Source organism: Gorilla gorilla, chromosome 3 (assembly GCF_029281585.2).
Source record: "Gorilla gorilla gorilla isolate KB3781 chromosome 3, NHGRI_mGorGor1-v2.1_pri, whole genome shotgun sequence".
Taxonomy (NCBI): domain Eukaryota; kingdom Metazoa; phylum Chordata; class Mammalia; order Primates; family Hominidae; genus Gorilla; species Gorilla gorilla.
Window position 1 is genome coordinate 102,894,423 of NC_073227.2, and position 20,722 is coordinate 102,915,144.

The 20,722-nt window shown below is 44.5% G+C and overlaps 1 protein-coding gene across 1 annotated transcript in view; it reads right to left on the reverse strand.

Annotated features, from left to right (window-relative positions):
- Nucleotides 1-15,591: 15,591 nt before the first annotated feature.
- Nucleotides 15,592-20,722, reverse strand: part of SCD5 (stearoyl-CoA desaturase 5) — a 169,560-nt gene continuing 164,429 nt past the window's right edge. Inside the window, exon 5 of the mRNA XM_019025844.4 lies at nucleotides 15,592-17,568. Within this exon, the coding sequence (XP_018881389.2) occupies nucleotides 17,378-17,568 (191 nt within the window). The 3' untranslated portion in view covers nucleotides 15,592-17,377. The remainder of the gene's footprint in view (nucleotides 17,569-20,722) is intronic.

A 20,722-nucleotide genomic window follows, 5' to 3' on the forward strand; every position in this document is an offset into this window, starting at 1 on the left:
CCATTCTCAGGTCTTGCCCTCAGCTCTGTAGGCTCAGAAACGTGACTCCATCAGTCCTCCTGAGGAAAGATTCACAGTAGCCTTGCTCACTAGACACTGAAGAGCAGATCAATGGCTGGGGTGTTAATCACTATGAGAAACGCGACTGACACGTGGACTGTAATAGTTAGTGGGTTCTCATCCTATAGGAGAAATCAAATTATAATGACAAGAGTGCATGCTGAACATGAATCAGAGTAAGGGAAATGACAGTCCACATATCCACTGGCATTAGGTTCTGAGAGTCTGATGAGGGACATCTAGGATAGGAGTATGGCCCCTGGGACTGCAGAAGGAAGTCACGGGCTAGTGTACGTACAACGCACAGACAATACAAGATCCGCATAGCAGACCCTGTAGTTCATGTTGTCCACCTTCCCTCTGATGAATCTCCTTTTGTCTTTCCCTCTTTGGGTACACTAATAACTGTTTTTTTTCTTTTTTAGACTGAGTATTGCTCTGTCGCCCAGGCCGGAGTGCAGTGGCACGATATTGGCTCACTGCAACCTCCGCCTCCCAGGTTCAAGAGATTCTTATGCCTCAGCCTCCTGAGTAGCTGGAACTACAGGCATGCGCCACCATGCCTGGCTAATTTTTGTATTTTTAGTAGAGATGGGGTCTCACCATGTTGGCCAGGCTTGTCTCGAACTCCTGACCTCAAGTGATCCACTTGCCTTGGCTTCCTAAGGTGCTGGGATTACAGGCGTGAGCCACCGCGCTCAGCCTGATATACTAATATCTTGTAGAGTGTCTATAGCAACTTTACACACAAATGGGGCCTGATTTCACCCAAAACTATTCCCTGACATTTGATTGAAAGAATCTTTTGGTTCCACCCTTGCAGGATGCATTTCTATAGTTCGATTCTGAAAAGTGTTCCTTATTCCATGTTTGAGGGAGAGGGGTCCCTGACTCTGGCCCCGTTTACTGCTCACCCCTGAAGTCTTGGTTGCTTTTTAGATAATGCTCTTTCTCCTTTGCCTTCAGCAGAAGTGTAAGTCCTTGTCCATGCTCTGGATCTGTGCCAATTCCTACAGCTTCTTCTGGTTGGCATCCAAAGCCCTGAATATCATCATCCAAAGAGAGAAACAGTGCGATCTGATGACATGCAGTTCTGTAATATCCTGTTGGTTACAGTCAGTTCTGACATAAAGTATTTATGGGATAGATAAGATCAGTTCAAGATCATAAAGTATTGAAAGGTGGATATACTAGAGGTAGACAAGAGGTTTGGGAGGATAAATCATGGCTTCCCCCTGTTCATTTCCCTTTGTCCAATGCCATTAATATGCATGTGATACCCAGAGAGTGAAAGATTTATTTCCCATTCAGCTTAATTACACAAACATTTATTCATTAAGCACCTATTGTCTGATACGTTCCATAGCAGGCAGTCAGTGAAATGAGGTATTTGGAAAAATAATTTTGTTTCTAATACAGTAAGAAATTAGTAGTTCGACTTTCCTAGCATGACAACTTTGTATTAATACCTGTGAGGTATTAGGTAGAATATAGAGATGAATGTGACATAGTCAAAAAGCTTGAGGTCTTCTGGAAGAGACAAAATGTGTGTTTATTCATTCAATAAATATTTATTGAGCATTTATTATGTACCTCCCACATTTTGCTCCAGCCGTCATTCTCTTCTCATTCCCTGAGCCCATTGCACTGTTGCATCTGCCTGCTGTTACCCTTCCTGAGAGAGTGAAAGAAGTAGGAGCAAATGGACTAGTTAATGAAGCAAAGATCTGGAGCAAATAGGATGCAGGCAATCAAGGACACAGGCAGGAAGGCAAGAGAGCCTCTGCTGAGACTGTAGGAGAGGTGTGTGGATGATCAGGGATGTAGGTAAAACACGGTGGTGGTAGAAGGGCCACATGTGGAACACAGAGGGAGCATTGGATCTGGGCCAGTTCTGCCCAACACGGCATTCCTCTAATGGGACATTTTGGCTCAGGGACTCTCCAGAGGCCTGACTGAGATTTTCTTGAACTTCTGCTGAGGTCTGAGGCTCTTCCCATTCAATCCCTCCTTCCCTTCCCACTCTCCTTCCACAGATGTAGACCTGCACCATGGTTAAAGGCTTCTCCTAATTACCCCTGCTCCCTCGCCCTTTGTCCTCACAGGCATTTCCCTCAACAAACCTCTTGAACATAGAATTCCTGCTTGGTGTCTGCCTCTCAGAGGACCCAAATTGATACCACATCTTATAAGTGGGGGAAAATGGAAGGCTGAAGGGACTCAGTGTGGTTTCTCCATGTGATGGAAGAATAGACGTACAGGGAATGAGAGCACGGGAATTGCAAGGGTTGGCGGCAAGGGCTGGAGAGCAGATTAGACAGATCAGGATGTAAAAGGGTTTTGGGGAGCAGAGTTCAGAGAATGGCTGTAGGAATAGGTTGCTGGAGGAGAGACGAAGGTCAATGACACTGGTCTGCAACTACCATGCAGTAATATTAGTTGCCTGTTCATTACTAATAGAACCCTGCTTTTATTCAGAACAGCAGCGGACCCAGCTGACAATTCTCAGCTTTCTTTGCAGTTAGGGGTGGCCAAGTATGTGTAAGTAAAAATCACTGGCTAGGGAAGCGGGGCGGGGGGGGCGGACACAAGAAAAAAAAGTGAGCAGTCACCTAGAAGGTGTGCCCATTTGCCATTTCTTCTCCTTTCTTCTTCCAGCCTTTCAGCCAGTTTGGACCATGAACCACTTTAAGGATGGAAACCAAGGCTAGGATGGTGGAGCAAAAAGACAGGGGTCCCTAAACAACATGGAGTCAACATTCTAGCCCTGATTCAACTATATGAGAGGGTTTGTATTATTTAAGCCACTTTGCTGAGTATTTCATGTACAGTCAAACCAATTCTAACTGGTAGAGATAAATTGTTCATACAGACGTAACTATCTCCTGGAGGTTGAGGTAGAGAGAATGTATATAAGTCAGATGGAAAGATGCATAGTGTCTAAGGGGGAATGTTTTGGAGGCTAAGGGTGAGAGGAACAAGAAGAAAATGGCATGTATGTGAACGTGTACACGTCAGGGGAGGAGGGCCAAAGGGCAGAGGTTCTCGCCTGAGAGTGGAGACGTGCTGGATTGGAAATACCAATGAGAAATGGCCAGTAGGAGAGTATTTATCTCCCTTCACTGGCCCTAATGATTGTGGGGTGATGGAGTGGAGCAGCTTCTATCCTGGAAGACTGAAATAAAGTGTTTGTTTCCAATGGGAGTTTAGAAACCAATCAAAATGGACAGGGGAGCTCTATTCAGTGAAGGAAAGAGTCAGAGGAAATAAATTACAAAAGAACACTGAGGCGAGCAGAGAGGCGAGGGCGAGTAGGGAGTGGAGCGTTGCCTTTGGGTAGGTGGCTAAAGACTGCAGAGAGCAGAAGTATGGACGGAATGACTTGCACCGACGTTTCAGCCCCTGACAGAGCCTCCTGCCGTGTCAGGCCCAGGTTCCATGGGAGGGGAGTGGGGAGGGGGAAGAGCAGTGCAGCCTGCAGATTTCCTAAGTTTTTGCTGCTGTTCAGGGACAAATTTGCAAAAGGTAGGAATGAGTCCTCGTCACAAATGTGGATCCTGACTCAAATACAGTTACGGTTACAGTTCAGCTCCATCTGAAGGTGAGAAACAAGCTCCCAGGTGAAGGGGCTCGGAGTCTGAAAGCTGCCTGGGCCAAGGTGCCTGGTAATTAGGGTTCGCCTTGCTGTCTGAGGACTGGAGCTGTTTCTGCCCCACTTGGCATTTCCCTATGTTCCCCCCTCAAATCAACAAATCATGACAACTCTAAGGATTTGGGGGTGGGGGACATTAAGTGAAGATCATTGAGTTTCATGTGTTACATGAAAGAACCAAGAACTGATATGAATGGAATGAATCTTAGCATTTTTGAAGTTTGAGAACTTCAAGTTCAGTCATACTTCTCCTTCCCCCATCTTTTTACCTCTCCTAAAAATGCTGCATGGACAATAGGACCCAATTTTCTGAACCTCAAAGAAGATATACCATTTGATAATAAGTACATTTTTTGTTAACAGGCCAGCATTTTTGAAATTAGAAGAGCCCTCAAAAATGTAGGCTCTGTCTTCCTACTCTCTATGACATACTCAGTTTTTATAACTAAGTCAGTTTAGTTTTTAGGATTTTGTGGCACCCATCTCATCTGGTGAGAATTATAAAATTCTCAAGGTTTTGTAAAAATAGATTTGGGAATTACCAACCTAGATATTTCCCAAAAGTGCATTAGACATCCCATGTCCTAAGCCAAGCAATTCACAGCCATCCTGCCTGCAGAGAGCACGCTTCTTAATCTTCTCCTCTTCAGAGCACACATCAGGCCTGGGAAGGCCAGTAAGCCCAGTTCCCAGTGAGTGACAAGTTTGGATTCCAGGGGTTCTGAGTAGACTTTGAACCTTCTCAATACTATTTTTGCCTCACTGCTTCGGTGACTTTGGACATTTTCTTCTGATTGATTAGGATTAAATGTGCTTTTCTAAGCTCCTGTTGAGACATGTGTTTCTCATTACTGTCACTGCTCATTTCCCACAGTCCAGCAGCCTCTCCCCCTTTCTCCAGCATTGCCTGTTATCTCAGGATCCCATTACAAGCCTGGAGGAACTGGCTGGGAGTCTGGATGTGGGTGATGAGGAAGGCTGGTAGGGAAGCCAGGAACCCACAGGAACTATGGTCCAGGAGTTCCATTCTTCTTTGTCCACAAACATAACAGGGCAGCCTGGGAGGGTTCAGGAGAGTTTTCTCCCCAAGTCAATATGTTAACCCATGTGGAATTTCACTAAATGAATGTCAAGGTGCATCAGTCAGGGGCCTCATGGGAAAGACGGTACCATCGAATTGGGTGATTTGAGTAGAGTTTAATCAAACCATGTGCTAGCTGGATTCTCTGGGAAGTAGATGCTGGGATGCAGTTAGGAGTGTGGAGTTAGTTAGAAGTTAGGATTTATTAGGGGTTATGTCTATGGAAGATAAAAGGAGCAGGAAGTAGGAATGAACAGGGAAAACCTTCAGTCTTGATGTAAATCACCTGTAATAAAAAAGAAGGGTCAAAGCAGGACTGGGCCAGGGAAGCTCAGAGCATGAGTCTGATCTGACTGAGTCTTAACCAACCCAGTCAGGAGCAGGAGCAAAGACAGCCAGTTAGAGGAGTCTCTGTTGTCACACAGAAATGGTCAGGACCCCCGGCCCGTGTATCCCCATCATATTCAGTCATTAGCTGGGGCTGTTCGGAAAGAGCATGGCAAGCAGCAGCAGCAGCAGCAGCAGCAGCAAGAAGAACCATAAAATTGATCTTGAAGGTTGAAGGCAGTCAATTCACTGCAGCCTTGCAGCTGAATGGCAAGTTCTTTCATGCAAGAAGATCTGAGAGGTGCACCTCCATGGCTGCCACGTGGGCTCCTCCCGAATGTACAGGTAGCGGGTAGAGCACCCACAGCCACAGAGCACACTAGGAAGAGAGGGGCCCCACTGACCTCATCAGCCCTGAGTACAGACTGTCAGGTGGGGATGCAGCCTCCCTGAAGGGAGGGAGTCGGGGAGTAAGCACCTGCGCCTCACCCTCTTCCCTCCATCCTGCCAGTGCTCCCCATTCTTCATCCGGAACAACTTGTTGGTATAATGCATGCCCATCAGCCTCCCAGGGTGTTCAGCAGGGTGGAGGGGCTCAGCAAACACAGGCGGCACACCAGGGCAGCCTTGGAGAAGGAGCAAAGTCTCCCAGGGAGAGAGAATCCAGTGGTGGGGAAGGCCTGAGACAGGCAGAGATGTTTCTTTGTCTTGTCAAGCTTCTCCCCAGCTGTCTGCATCCCAGAGTCACTGCCCAGCTAACAAAGGATCGCTCTCCACCCCTCAGTAGCTCCACTGCCAAATCAGGGGCCTTAGGAATGAGTGCAGAGACAGAGAGAGAGAGAGAGAGAGAGAGAGAGAGAGAGAAGAGGAGAGGAGGGGAGAGGAGGGAAGGGGGAAAGGTAGGAGACACTTCAGAAGCAGAGTGCCCACTCGCATACACCGCACACATGCACACACACCACTTTCTACTTTCCTGGGCCTTATACATGAGGGTGAGAGGTGACACAGGGACCAGAATCTGAATCCAGCAGTATTCCTGAGGCTCCTTATGCACCTGCCTATGCAGCCCCAACTTCCCAGAACTGCCCCTCTTTCAGGGTCTTGATGATTTGCAGAGTGGCCTGTGGCCATCCGTGCATGTGACCCTTAGGTCTCACCACTTCCGACAGAGGACTCTCTCTGATGGCAGCTCACTTTCTCCAGCTGCCTGTAGGCATTTATCTTGTGATGCTGTTTCACAGCCATTCACAGCCACAGGAAACATTAGTTCTGCTTCCGAGGAATGGACAATGCTGGGCAAATTACTTTTGGCAGCGAGCAGTTAAGATAATTTTTTAATGATACGAACAGGACTCAGCCGATGGTGTTCAAAACAGTCCTGCTGGAGCTGAACTGGGAGCCGGCAGATGGCTTCTCTCCTAACTCAGTTTGACTGAGTGAGACATTTGATTTGAGCTTCTATTAAAGAGGTAGAATGTATTAAATTGTTTCGATGATGGTCGGCCTTTTTTCAGTGAAAGAATGTAACTTTTTTTGTCTATAAAAGAGTACACATGGACCATTTCCCTCTTCTATCCCCTATTCAGTAAGGCCCAGGCCAATTTCTTAAGTGAAGGCTCAGGACTTACTAAGTCACTTATTTTTCTACAAGATTTGCAAAAGTAATTGCTGAAAAATGTCCAAATGACGTGAGTGTATTTGGACAATGAGAAGGGAGATGGGTTTCCTTCCTAAGGATCAGAAACTATACCCATCTCCCTGCTAGGTTCGGTCCCCTGACTTCACCACAGTGCGAGCTAAGTGAATTCTTGTTGATTGTTAAAAGGAAAGGCAAATAATTTTCCAGTGTTGTTTTCTGTTGGGACACTGACGTGATGCTGATCTGTAAGGCAGCTCTCTCTGTGGAATCACCACCTCGCATCCAGGGAGAATTAATTCAGGGCACAATGGAGACAGAGACCCAGTCGAGATGACAATTACAGGGTGGCGGAGTGGGTGGGGCGGAGGGGAAAGAGCAGGAGGCAGCGTTTGCTTTTGCCTTCTGATAGTCTCGCCTGGAACTTGGACACTTCTATATTATCCTTCTAGTCTGTAAAACAGTAGAAGGGAGTCTAAAGGAAGACATTTCCACTTACCTGTCTAAATCGGTTTGCTAAGGACTGCTGTAATAGAGATCACCAACTGAGTGGCTGAAACAACACAGATGTATTTCCTCCCAGTTCTGAGGATGAGAGATCATGCTGTCGGCAGGACTGGTTTCTTCTGAAGCCTTTCCCTTGGCTTGTAAATGGCTGCCTTATCCCAGGGACTTCATGCATTCTTCCCTGTGTGTGTATCTGTACCCTAATCTCCTTTTCTTGTGAGGTCACCTGTCAGATTGGATTAGCGCCCATCCTAATGAACTCTTTTTAACTTAATTACCTCTTTAAAGACCTTATCTCTAGTCACATTCTGAGGTACTAGAGGGTTAGGACTTCAGCATAAGAATTTGAGGGGACAAAATCCAGCCCATAACATTGCCATTGCCTGTTTCACTTCTTAGCCGAGTCTTTTGCTTGTGGCCTAGTGGTTGACCTAGTGGCAGGGAGGCGCAGCCTTCTAACTCTGACCGTCTGGAAATGGCTCTGTGATTGCACAGTCCTGGCAGTCAGCTGTATCTTGCATCCTATGGCACATGTTCTTCATAAAAGTTACGTGAAGACTTTAAAGTTAAGGCATGTTTTCAAGGCCTGCTTATGAAAGGAAACCCGTAATAAATACTTTGTAAAATTCAGAATTGTCTTCTAATTTATTTACTTTTGTAAGTTCAGATTTCTGGGTCAACAATTTTCTCTTCTTTTCTTTTTTTTTTGAGATGGAGTTTCACTCTTGTTGCCCAGGCTGGAGTGCAATGGCACAATCTCGACTCACCACAACCTCTGCCTCCCAGGTTCAAGTGATTCTCCTGCCTCAGCATCCCGAGTAGCTGGGATTACAGATACGAGCCACCACGCCTGGCTAATTTTGTATTTTTAGTAGAGATGGGGTTTCTCCAGGTTGGTCAGGCTGGTCTCGAACTCCCAACTTCAGGTGATCTGCCCTCCTTGGCCTCCCAAAGTGCTGGGATTACAGGCGTGAGCCACCGTGCCAGGCTTGGGTCAACAATTTTCCAAGAGAAGGGCCTATCCATATTCATAAACGCCAACAGTTCAGCAAAAATTTTGGAGGTCTTGCTACATGGTAAGCTCTTGCTGCTGGGCGCTTAGGATACGACTGTGCACAGGACAAATGAGGGCCTTGCCTGCCTGCAGTTTCATATTTAACAGGGCAAACAGAAGATGAGACACAGAAATACTAAATTGAATTTTCTTTCTTTTCTTTTTTGTTTTTTAAGGATGGGGTCTTGCTATGTTGCCCAGGCTGGTCTCAAACTCTTGACTTCAGGAGACCCTCCCAACTTGGCCTCCCAAAGTGCTGGGATTACAGGTGTGAGCCACCAGAACTGGCAGAGTTTTCTTTCTGCATTGTAGTACAGTGCATCTACCCATTCATTCACTCATTCATTCATTCAGTAAATTTTTAGTGAGCACATCCCACCTCTCAGGCCTTGTCATGTGGGCAGGGAAAACACTGGTGAAGAAGACAGTCATGGTCTTCATGGCTCTTACATATGAGTTGTGAATTATTAGCATATTGTTTTGTAGATGCAGCTGTAATAGATTTATAAAATTGAGCCAAATATGGTCACAACTAGGTGTAGTTTGGGAAAATACTTCTTGATGAATCTCCCTCCTTTCTTCTTTCCCTCCTTCCCTCCCCCCTCCCTCCCTTCCTTCCCTCCCTCCCTCCCTTCCTTCCTTCCTTCCTTCCTGTTGAACAAAACTTCAGAGATTTGAAGTGTTTTTGCAGATTGGCTTGTGGAAGTTCTACAGTACCACCAGTGGTCTTTCAAGCCTGATATGCTTTCATTTGATTTCCTTTTTGATGCAAAAGAAATTTTTAAAATGTACTAAAATCAGTGGCATAGAAATTGCAGTAAGGGATGTTCTCAATTAGAAGTAATCCATAAGTGCTGTATATCCATGAGCCAGGAACATTCGTCTATTTAGCCAAGTGGAAAGACAAGTGAGATGGGGGTTAGCAAAAAATAGATAAATATGCATACTTTCAAAAGAGTAATTATATTTTTACACCTCTTCAAGCTGTCCTATTTTCTCTGTCTCTTTTTTATGTGGCAATGCTAAATTTAAAGCAAATGGAAAAACAACCAGACTGAATGTTACAACAAAAGATATTGTACCAAACAAACTAACCAAGACAAGTTTGTTGAGAAGGTTTTAATTAGTTGAGCTTCGTGCACGCTCAGCCAAGTTCTAGTATGCTGCATAGAACTTTGGCAGACAAATCACTATGGCATGTGATGGTGACTGACCTTACTTTGAAGCAAATTATTACTTCCAAGAATTATAATGCTGCAACTTCTTGGACACAGCAATGCTCATTTTAAGGACATCTTTTAGATAGAAATTTAAGAAACAAAACAATACAAAGCAAAACAAAAACAAAAAGTGATACTGTTTAGAACTATCTAGCCATCCAAATGGCATGCCATGAATATCTACCAGCTTCATGATTCTATGTCAATCTACAGCTGTTTACATAAAGAAAGGCTTTGGCATGGGGCAGGTTAGCTGAGCAGCCCTTGACACAATGACCTTGAGCCTCTTCCCTGCTTTTCTTTTTTTTTTTTTGAGATGGAGTCTCACTCTGTTGCCCAGGCTGGAGTGCAGTGGCGCCATCTTGGCTCACAGCAACTTCTGCCTCCCAGTTCAAGTGATTCTCCATTCTCAGCCTCTCCGGTGGCTGGGATTACAGGCCCGCATCACCACACCCAGCTAATTTTTGTGTTTTTAGTAGATCCAGGGTTTCACCATGTTGGCCAGGCTGATCTCCAACTCCTGGCCTCAAGTGATCCACCCGCCTTGGCCTCCCAGAGTGCTGGGATTATAGGCATGGCCACTGTGCCTGGCCAGTTTTTTTCTTTTATGGGATATAACGCTGGTATAGCTTCTGGCCATATCTTTTGCTTGGGTAAAGCAGAAGCTTGCATTTTCTAAGCTTGTTTGCTACTGATTCCCATAGTTTTTAATAGAAGAAGAGAACAAAGCAGTCACTGGTTCTAGTTCTTACATACATAGATGATGGAACAGAGGTTTTCAATATTTTTCCTTTGGCTGTTTGTCTCCTAACAAGGTAACAATCCGAATATTCCTCTGTGGTGTAGAGGTAGGGCCAAAGAGTCAGGTAATGTATAAACAAAACTACGTCAAAAAGCCCTGTCCATTTCAGTGTCTTCAGACTGACCCAAGCCTCTGGCTTCAAATGGATTGAAAAGGTGGTGAAAAGGGCCATTGCTTAAAGATTTTCTACATAGAGGCAAAATCAAGATATTCACTGTTGGCTGGGCATGGTGGCTCACGTCTGTAATCCCAGCACCTTGGGAGGCCAAAGTGGGCGGATCACCTGAGGTCAGGAATTCGAGACCAGCCTGACCAACATGGAGAAACCCCATCTCTACTAAAAATACAAAATTAGCTGGGCGTGGTGGTGCATGCCTGCAACCCCAGCTACTCCAGAGCCTGAGGCAGGAGAATCGCTTGGACCCAGGAGGCAGAGGTTGCGGTGAGCCGAGATTGTACCATTGCACTCCAGCCTGGGCAACAAGAGCGAAACTCCATCTCAAAAAAAAAGATATTCACTGTTAATTATTTGAAACCATCCAGGCCAAAATACCCACTTTGAGATCCTTTGTCCACTGGTTGGCCATGGTGCAGCTGTGTGCACATTCTAACACACTGACTCAAAGAGTTTGGATCCCATGTGTTGCAAATAGTTCAGTCTAGCAGAAGCTGTGGACAACAGTGCAGACAGATGTGCTCATTGGTTGGCACATCCGAAATAAGCACTTTATGATGCTAGAAATGAAAGTGCCCTTTAGTTCCGAGGAGGAAATAGAAGGCACTCAGTCAGCTCTGATAGAGCCATTCTTGGATTCATGGGCAGCAATTGCAGGGCCAGGAAGGAGCTGAAGTGAATCTTCCCTATCCCTCTGCCTCGGGTATCAGAACCTGTTTACTGGAACTGGAAGACATTGCCTACATTGCCTGAGACAGGCCTTCCCTCCTCTTGCTTCTGATGTTGCAGAGTAGAAGTCAGGAACTTTTCAGAGAAGGAAACTGAATCCAGAAAGGCTGATGTTTCTCAAGGCCACAGAGCTGGCCGGTAGCAGAGCTGGGGACTTGAGGTGAACTTGAGTTGGCTCCACTGTCCCAGGCTGGCTCCATGAGTCTGCCATGACGCCTGTGGGACACATGCTGTCTTTGAGACATTGGAGATCCCAGTTAGCTTAGTTCATCTCCACCAATGCTCACATCATGTACTTTATAGGGAGCTCCCCCGACCCCACGCAGCAGCTTGGCCACACAGCTCAGAATAAGAACGCACCCTTACAAACAGCTCCTGTGTTTTGCGATACATGTGCTGTGAGCACAGGCTTATGTGAAATCTGGTCATAAAACTACAAACACACCCTTGCTGTGGTGGGCCCAGTCATTCTGTCCACCCACAGCACAGGGGTTGCCAGCTCTGTCTCACAGTTGGTACCTCTAGAAGAAAGCAACTTCTGAGACTTCTGGCCGGGCATGGTGGTTCACACCTGTAATCCCAACATTTTGGGAGGCCAAGGCGGGCGGATCACCTGAGGTCAGGAGTTTTGAGACCAGCCTGGCCAACGTGGTGAAACCCCATCTCTACCCCCAACAACAACAACAGAAATCCGGGCATTGTGGCATGCACCTGTAGTCCCAGCTACTGGGGAGGCTGAGGTGGGAGGATTACTTGAACCCGGGAGGTGGAGGTTGCAGTGAGGGGAGGTCGCAATGAGCTGAGATTGCGCCACTGCACTCCAGCCTGGGTGACAGAGTGAGACCTTGTAAGAAAGAAAAAGAGAGAGAGAGAGGAAAGAAAGAAAGAAAGAAAGAGAGAGAGAGAAAGAAAGAAAGAAAGAGAGAGAGAAAGAAAGAAAGAAAAAGAAAGAGAAAGCAAGCAAGCAAGCAACTTAGATTCAATGGTAACATTGGGAGTTGCCTCATAGAGGATTGAGAACAAGTGGGGAGGAGAGCAGCTATTAGTAGATCCCTAGTTGTGAGGGATTCAGATGGCTGGTTGAAGGTAATGCCATCTTTTTTCCATAGTAAACCTAGGCCAGCAGCTGTAAGGAAGGGTACTCTTTTGCAGGGCAAAGCCTTCACAGCCCCAGCTAGCCCAGGCTGCTGTTAGCTGATATTTTCCTTTTGGATCCTGTGAAGCAGTTACAGGCAGGATGCGGCTGACTGTTCTTCCAGATGGGGAGTCGTGGCACCACGGGGTCGGGGGGTGAATGGAGAGGGAAAGAAGGCTGTGTCGGAGCCCACAGAACCTGCTGGGACAGCCAGGCTTGTTGCCCTGAGACAGGCCTTCCCTCCTCCTGCTTCTGATGTTGCAAATGTAGAAGTCAGGAACGTCCTTGGGGTGGGATGGGGGCTTCGGACTCTACAGTCCACAGGGAAGTAGCAGAGGGAACAAGGAAAGGAGTTTCCAGTTCATTTATAGCACATCCTTGACGTAGAGGAAGGGGAAGGAGTTTGATTAACACCCTAAGCTAAAAATGGGAATTTTTTTTTTTGAGACAGAGTCTCACTCTGTTGCCCAGGCTAGAGTGCAGTGGTGCAATCCGGCTCACTGCAAGCTCCGCCTTCTGGGTTCAAGCAATTCTCCTGCCTCAGCTTCCAGAGTAGCTGGGACTACAGGCATCTGCCACCATGCCCGGCTAGTTTTTTGTATTTTTAGTAGAGACAGGGTTTCACTGTTACCCAGGATGGTCTCGATCTCCTGACCTCGTGATCTGCCCGCCTCAGCCTCCCAAAGTGCTGGGATTACAGATGTGAGCCACCGCACCTGGCCAAAAATGGGAAAATTTTTTAAGAAAGGATTATAAAGGTTAGGAGATTTCTTTCAGCCACTGAGGACACAACTGGTTTTCAGTCCCCTTTGTAATTGGGGACAGGAGTGAAATGGACAAATGAACCTCACAGATAATCCCCAATGCTTACTCTCATCCATGAGTTTCAACCTCTCCCCTCCACAAATCTATTCCAGGTCCTGATGAGCTGACTGAAGCATAGGGACATTGCAGGCCAGACCTGTCCTTTGATACAGGTGCGAGGCACAGTAAGGAGGCCAGGGGTGCAGAGGGCCACGCGGAGGCCTGGAACTGATGGAGGCACACGGTTGCAAAGACTCCCCAGAACGGCAGAGCTGGACAGGTTAATCCAATCCAGTTGGTCCTTTACGGAAAGTGAAACCAAAGTTCCCAGAGGTTAGAGCCATCTGGTTAGTTAGCAAAACCAGGCCCAGAAGCTGGCTCACTTCTGGTCTATGGCTCTCTGCACCATATCCCAGTCTCTGGCTTGTGTGTGGGGCATGCTACTCACCCTCAACTGATGTCTCCCAGGGCTCTGCAATGCCCCAGGCACTGGGATGAGGCTTCCGGATTCATCTAATACACATAAATGTTGCTCTTCCTGTCGTGTAGACAAGGACACTGAGGCTCTGAGAGGCTCCGCGGGCTAGTAAATGACAATTTCATATGTCATATTTCAGCCTTAACCTGAGTCCCAGGTAACACAGCCAGTCAGATCAAGAGTTAGAGTCCAAATCCAGGTCTCAGGACTCCAAGTCCAGTGCTATTTCTACTATCCCATTAAGCTGTAGAGCTTTCTGTAATAATTTCTCTCATTAAATTGTTTTTCATGATGGGTTATATTTAATTGCTTTATTGCATTTTAGGAATGCACAAAATATATGCAGATTTTTTAAAACCAAGAACATTCTATCCTTCCAGCCTCAGTCTGTGTTCTCCCATTCAGATTCACTTATTCCCTCCCACTCCCAATTTTTGACCTTCTATGTCCAGAAAGGATGAGTGCTAACTTGAGAGGTGTTTCAAATTTGAAGTCAGGCATATGAGAACACGCCCGACTCATCTCTGTTGCTGTGGTCGAATGTTAGGGCTGAAGGGGACCTTAGAGAAGAGTCCTCTCTTTTCAGAGAAGGAAACTGAATCCAGAAAGGCTGATGTTTCTCAAGGCCACAGAGCTGGCCAGTAGCAGAGCTGGGGACTCGAGGTGAACTTGAGTTGGCTCCACTGTCCCAGGCTGGCTCCATGAGTCTGCCATGACGCCTGTGGGGCACATGCTATTGGAATTGCTTTCCCTGGGCTCCCCTCACGTAGATGCAGGGGTGGGTGCTTCTGAAATAAGCCTTGTGGGGATGAGGAGATTAAAGACTGGACATGGGGGTACCATTTTTTTATCTTAAACTGAAACTTTCAAACAATGTATCAGTCTAAGGCCACCTTGGATAGGTTTGGGAAATAACTCCCAGAGCTACTTTCTGTTAAGATGCTGCTGAGACCTGAAAGGAATGTTAACAGGGAAGACACTAGTGCAATCTAACCTTTGTCCACCTCTTCCTCCAAATCATTCCAATCTGAGGTCATTCATGGCTCTGCTGCAGAAAAAAAGATGGCACTCAGGTTCAGAGGAAGGAGATTCTAGATTTATTTGGTCTAGCTGGGAAATACCCTCCTTTTGTAAAAAGATTCCAAATAGCTGTTCCAAATGTTATCTTTTTGACTAATGGACAAGTAAGTAAGTTTAGTACTTTTAGGAGTCAAAGGTTCACATATACATTCCCAATTAAGGGCCATTTCACATCATGCTGATACAAACTTATCTTGGAATGTGACTACACTCCACCTGCACTCTATACAAGGTCTTAGCAATGTGTGACTGGGATATGAAGCAGCTGAAAAATGCTACGGTCACATCCAAAGGGTCCTTACATGATCTGATCTAGCCTGGTACCCATCAATGGCTAGAATCCCACTCAACTGCAGACACGTTAAGAAGCTTCTACCTGACAGTACAGCCACAGCTGCTTTGGGGCAAAAGATGGGTGGAGACTTTGGTGGTGCAGAGGTGAGGTTGAGAGAGGCAGGACTAGAGTGAAAACAGGAGTCCATCTCCCCCACCTCTGGTAACTATTGGTGGGGCCTGGAGAGGGGAAGGTGTCCTTCATGCTCCTTTGGGTGACATATAGGAGTAGATTCCCATTTATCATCTATAAGCACTCCCAGTGGCTGCTGGTGAGTGAGAATCAGGGAACAATACCACTGGGAGTTCTACATTCCAAATAAAACTTGCTGGCTTCCTCTGGCTGTTGCCTAAGGCCCATAGGATAGGACAGGCCTGGTCTCAGGGGCTGGTCTCAGGGGCTGTTGTTAGCCCAGAGCCCAAATCCCAATGCGAGTCATACAATCATCATGACGCACCAAGCACTCTGGAAAGAACATTCTCTAAACAGCACTGAAGTATCTGGACAAGAACACCAATGAATTCATAATCATTTATTGTAAATCACTCATAGTTTACACATTATCAATGGCAAAATAACACTGTTAAACACCTACTGGATGAAGAACTTCATTGTGACTATTTCCAATTGCCATCATATCTTTTTCTAAAATTTAAAATTTAACTTTTAAATCCTACATCTTTTCTGAAAATATCTATCTTCAAAGTGCTCCAATACTAACACTATAAGCCCTTTCTTTTGCTCTAACATCTAACACAAAGGGCACACTGTCCCATTAATTCCACATGCACTTTACAAAGCAACTTCACACACAAATTTTTTTAATCCAGAAGCTACATAATGATCACTTTATATTTTGCTACAAAATTAATGAAGGCTGCATGCAGGTGAAACATTAGTAGACAAGGAATTCTAGATAACTGTTGGTTCTCAAGATTTGATGGCCTGATGTGGAAAATTAATATGCTTATTTAGCAGAAGTAGCTAAAGTACATGCATCAGTGGCTGGGATCAATTAGAATATAAATTAGGTGTTTAAACATTTAAACGAGAGCTTAATTTGAGCTTAATTTGATGTCTGGCATGTCAGAGTTATACACCTTTAAGATAACAATAGCAAACAGAACAAAATCAAACATCTAAACAGGCATGATTTATAAGGTGGGCTGGGCATAGGGCTCAGGACACAAAACGAGCTGGGCAGTGAACAAATCTCTCTTGAAACAAAGACAGTGGAGCATTAACAAGCTGTAAACACAGCAAAAAAATAAACAAGAGCCATTTCCTGTATTCTCATTTTTTTCAGTTTTTGATTCTCTTAAGCAAACAATAAAACCACACACACACAATAATTACAGAACAGAAACATTCTTTAGTTACCACATAGATCCCCCTTCTGTCTTCTACCCTGCCTCTCTGCTCCTTCAGATGGTTGTTTAAAAGCAATGATGGGTTAATTGGTAGAAAATAAAACAAATGCTCTCCTGAACTACACTGAAAGAATATTACTTTCCTTCATCCTGTCAGGGTTAGCATCATGTTCAAGCACATGACAACGTATATTTGACGTATTTTAGCTATAGCGATTAAATCACATGTCCACACTCCAATGTTAAATCGTAGTAATATTGACTTGAAAAGTTTTTTAGGCTGGGCGTGCTGGCTCCCAGCTACTCGGGAGGCTGAGGCAGGAGAATGGCGTGAACCCGGAAGGCGGAGCTTGCAGTGAGCTGAGATCTCGCCACTGCACTCCAGCCTGGGGGACGAGCAAGCCTCCGTCTCAAAAAAAAAAAAAGTTTTTTTCGGCAGGGTGCGGTGGCTCACGCCTGTAATCCCAGCTCTTTGGGAGGCCGAGGCGGGTGGATTGCCTGAGGTCAGGAATTCGAGGCCAGTCTGACCAACATGATGAAACCCTGTCTCTACTAAAAATACAAAAAAATTAGCTGGGCGTGGTGGCAGGCTCCTGTAATCTCAGCTACTCAGGAGGCTGAGGCAGGAGAATTGCTTGAACCAGGTAGGTGGAGGCTGCAGTGAGCCGAGACTGCGCCACTGCACTCCAGCCTGGGTGACAGAGTGAGACTCTGTCTCAAAAAAAAAAACAAAAAAACAAAAACAAAAGTTTTTTCATTGATAATTGTATTTCAACATTATTTTGAGACAAACAAAAACATTCCCAAACCACATTGATTCGTTCCTTCCCCACCCTCTGCCCCCTCCCACGATCCAATGTACAAGAGAGCTATTGTAACCAAAGCCATGAACCGAGGTTGCAATGACAGACATGTGGGATGGCTGTTCCAAGTTCAAGCACTGCTGTCTCCAGTCCTGGCCTTCCGGGCCTCGATCATCGGCTTGGTTGCCCGTTTGCGGTCAGTGGCCAGCCCCAGCCAGCACATGAAATCAATGAACCAGGTGGTTGGGTTAAAATTTAAGCCAAATTCACTCGCAGAGTAGTCAAAGGGAAAGGTGTGATGGTAATTATGGAAGCCTTCACCTGGAAGACAAAGCAAGCATTGATATAATTCAATCACCACCTCTCTGCATAGATGTTTTGAATCACCTATTTTTTCAGGGTTTACCATGTGCAGGACATGGTGTCAGCCTCTGTGAGGAGCAAAAGACTTGGTTACTGCCTCCAAAGGCATTGACTTAGTTAGCTAGACAAACAATATGAACAGAAAAAATAGCAATAAATCGTCACAAGATTAACTTTCCTATGTGAACTGCAGACATGATACCATGACCTCAGAGCTATCCTTCTTAAGGTAAATGCTAAATGGCTGATAACAGATCATCGTTTTGATGTACAACTGTTTTTAAAAAATAGTCTCTGTGGGCTGGAGTGATTAAAAAATCCTTTTTTGGAAGAGCTCAAGAGAGACAAATGAGAATCATTCAAATAGGTAAGTAAATTAAATATCTTTAAATATCTAGAATGTACTTATATATTATTCTACCCCTTCCAGTGGCCAGTGGGCAGCTTTTACTCTCTCACTTTTTTTCATGTAGCTTTTCTTTATTATTATTATTTATTATACTTTAAGTTCTAGGGTACATGTGCACAATGTGCAGGTTTGTTACATATGTATACATGTGTCATGTTGGTTTGCTGCACCCATTAACTCGTCATTTACATTAGGTATTTCTCCTAATGCTATCCCTCCCCCCTCCCCCCACCCCACGACAGGCCCCAGTGTGTGATGTTCCCCGCCCTGTGTCCAAGTGTTCTCACTGTTCAATTCCCACCTATGAGTGAGAACATGCGGTGTTTGGTTTTCTGTCCTTGTGATAGTTTGCTCAGAATGATGGTTTCCAGCTTCATCCATGTTGTCACAAACGACATGAACTCATCCTTTTTTATGGCTGCATAGTATTCCATGGTGTATATGTGCCACATTTTTTTTAATCCAGTCTATCATTGATGGATATTTGGGTTGGTTCCAAGTCTTTGCTATTGTTAATAGTGCCACAATAAACATATGTGTGCATGTGTCTTTATAGTAGCATGATTTACAATCCTTTGGGTATATACCCAGTAATGGGATGGCTGGGTCAAATGGTATTTCTAGTTCTAGATCCTTGAGGAATCGCCACACTGTCTTCCACAACGGTTGAACTAGTTTATAGTCCCACCAACAGTGTAAAAGTGTTCCTATTTCTCCACATCCTCTCCAGCACCTGTTGTTTCCTGACTTTTTAATGATCACCATTCTAACTGGTGTGAGATGGTATCTCATTGTGGTTTTGATTTGCATGACTCTCTCACTTTTTTTAAAAGGTGTACTCATGAGAGCTCTCATGGCTTCTCTGATTTGATTTTTTAAATTACTTTTACTTATTTTTTAATTGACAAATAAAATTTGTATATATTTATCATGTACAACACCGGGTTCTGAGATATGTATAAATTTTGGAATAGTTAAATTGAGCTAAGTGACATGTGCATTACCTCACACACTTACGTTTTTGTGGTAAGAACACTTAAAATCTACTCTCTCAGTGATTTTCAAGAATACAATACATTGTTATTGACTGTAGTCACTATCGCCATGTTTTACAGTAGACCTCTTGAACTTGTTCCTCTAGTCAGACTGAAAATTTGTACCCTTTGACCAATATCTCTCAACAACCCCCCTGCCCCAGCCTCCGGTAACCACCATTCTACTCTACTTCTAGGAGTTCAACTTTTTTAGATTCCACATAGAAGTGAGATCGTGCAGCGTTTGTCTTTCTGTGCCTGGCTTACTTCACTTAGCATAATGTCCTCCAGGTTCATTCAAGTTGTGGCAAATGACAGGATTTTCTCTTTTTTAAGGCTGAATAGTATTCCATGATGCATATGTAATACATATTCTTTATCCATTCATCTGTTGATGTACACTTAATTTGACTGCACATCTTGGCTACTGTAAATAATCCTGTTTAAACATGGGAGTGTAGATATCTCTTCAACATCCTGATTTCATTTCCTTTGGATCTATACCCAGAAGTAGGATTGTGAGATCATATGGTAGCTCTATTTTTAATTTTTTTGAGCAACCTCCATACTGTTTTCCATAATGGCTACACTAATTTACATTCTCACCAACAGTGTGCAAGGGTTCCCTTTTTTCACATCCTCACCAACACTTGTTATCGTTTATCCTTCTGATAATAGTCATTCAAATAAGTGTGAGGTAATATCTCATTGTGGTTTTAATTTGCATTTCTGTAATGATTAGTTCATTTGATTTTCATAAACAGCTTTATTGAGATAAAATTCACTTACTGTACAATTCACCCTCTTGAAGTATACAATTTAATGGCTTTTAATATATTCACAGAGTTATGCATCCATCACCACAATCAATTTTACAACATTTTCATTACTCTCCAAAAAGACCCACATGCCTTAGCCATCACCCCCAACCGCCTCCTACTCCCTCCCAGTCCTGTTTTCTATCTGTGTAGATTTGCCTATTTCAGACACTTCATATAAATAAAATCATACAATATGTAGTCCTTTGTGACTAGCTTCTTCCACATAAAAAATGTTTTCAAGGTTCATTCATTGTATATCAAGTATCAGATCTTCATTCTTTTTATTGCCAAACGGTATTTCATTAAATGGATGTACAACATTGTACGTATCCATCCATCAGTTGATGGACATTGGTGTTGTTTCCACTTTTAGCTATTATGAATAATGTTGCTATGAACATTCATATACAAGTTTTTGTGTGGACATATGTTTTCATTTCTCTTTGGTATAAATGTAGGAGTGGAGTTGCTGGATCACATAGTAACTATTTTTAACTGTTTGAGAAACTGTCAGACTCTTTTCTTACTTCTGAAGTGGCTACCAGTCATCACATAGTTCTCCCATTGACCATGTTTAAAGGATTCCGCTCTATAACGAGTACCTCAGGATGGATCCATCTGTGGTCTGCAATTTTCTTTTAAATTTATGCCATCCCTACTCTGCACACCACCTCCCCCCCTCATCATTTTTAGTGTTTTTCCTGGATTAAAGAGCGGTATGGAAAAGTTTCTTCACCCTATTTTCAGAAATAGACATTATGATGTAGTCCCCACTCTACTGCACAACTGGGTATGGCAAGAGCTTTCCAAGGACTTTTGGGAGGCAAACTGTCTGGGAGTCCAGTGTT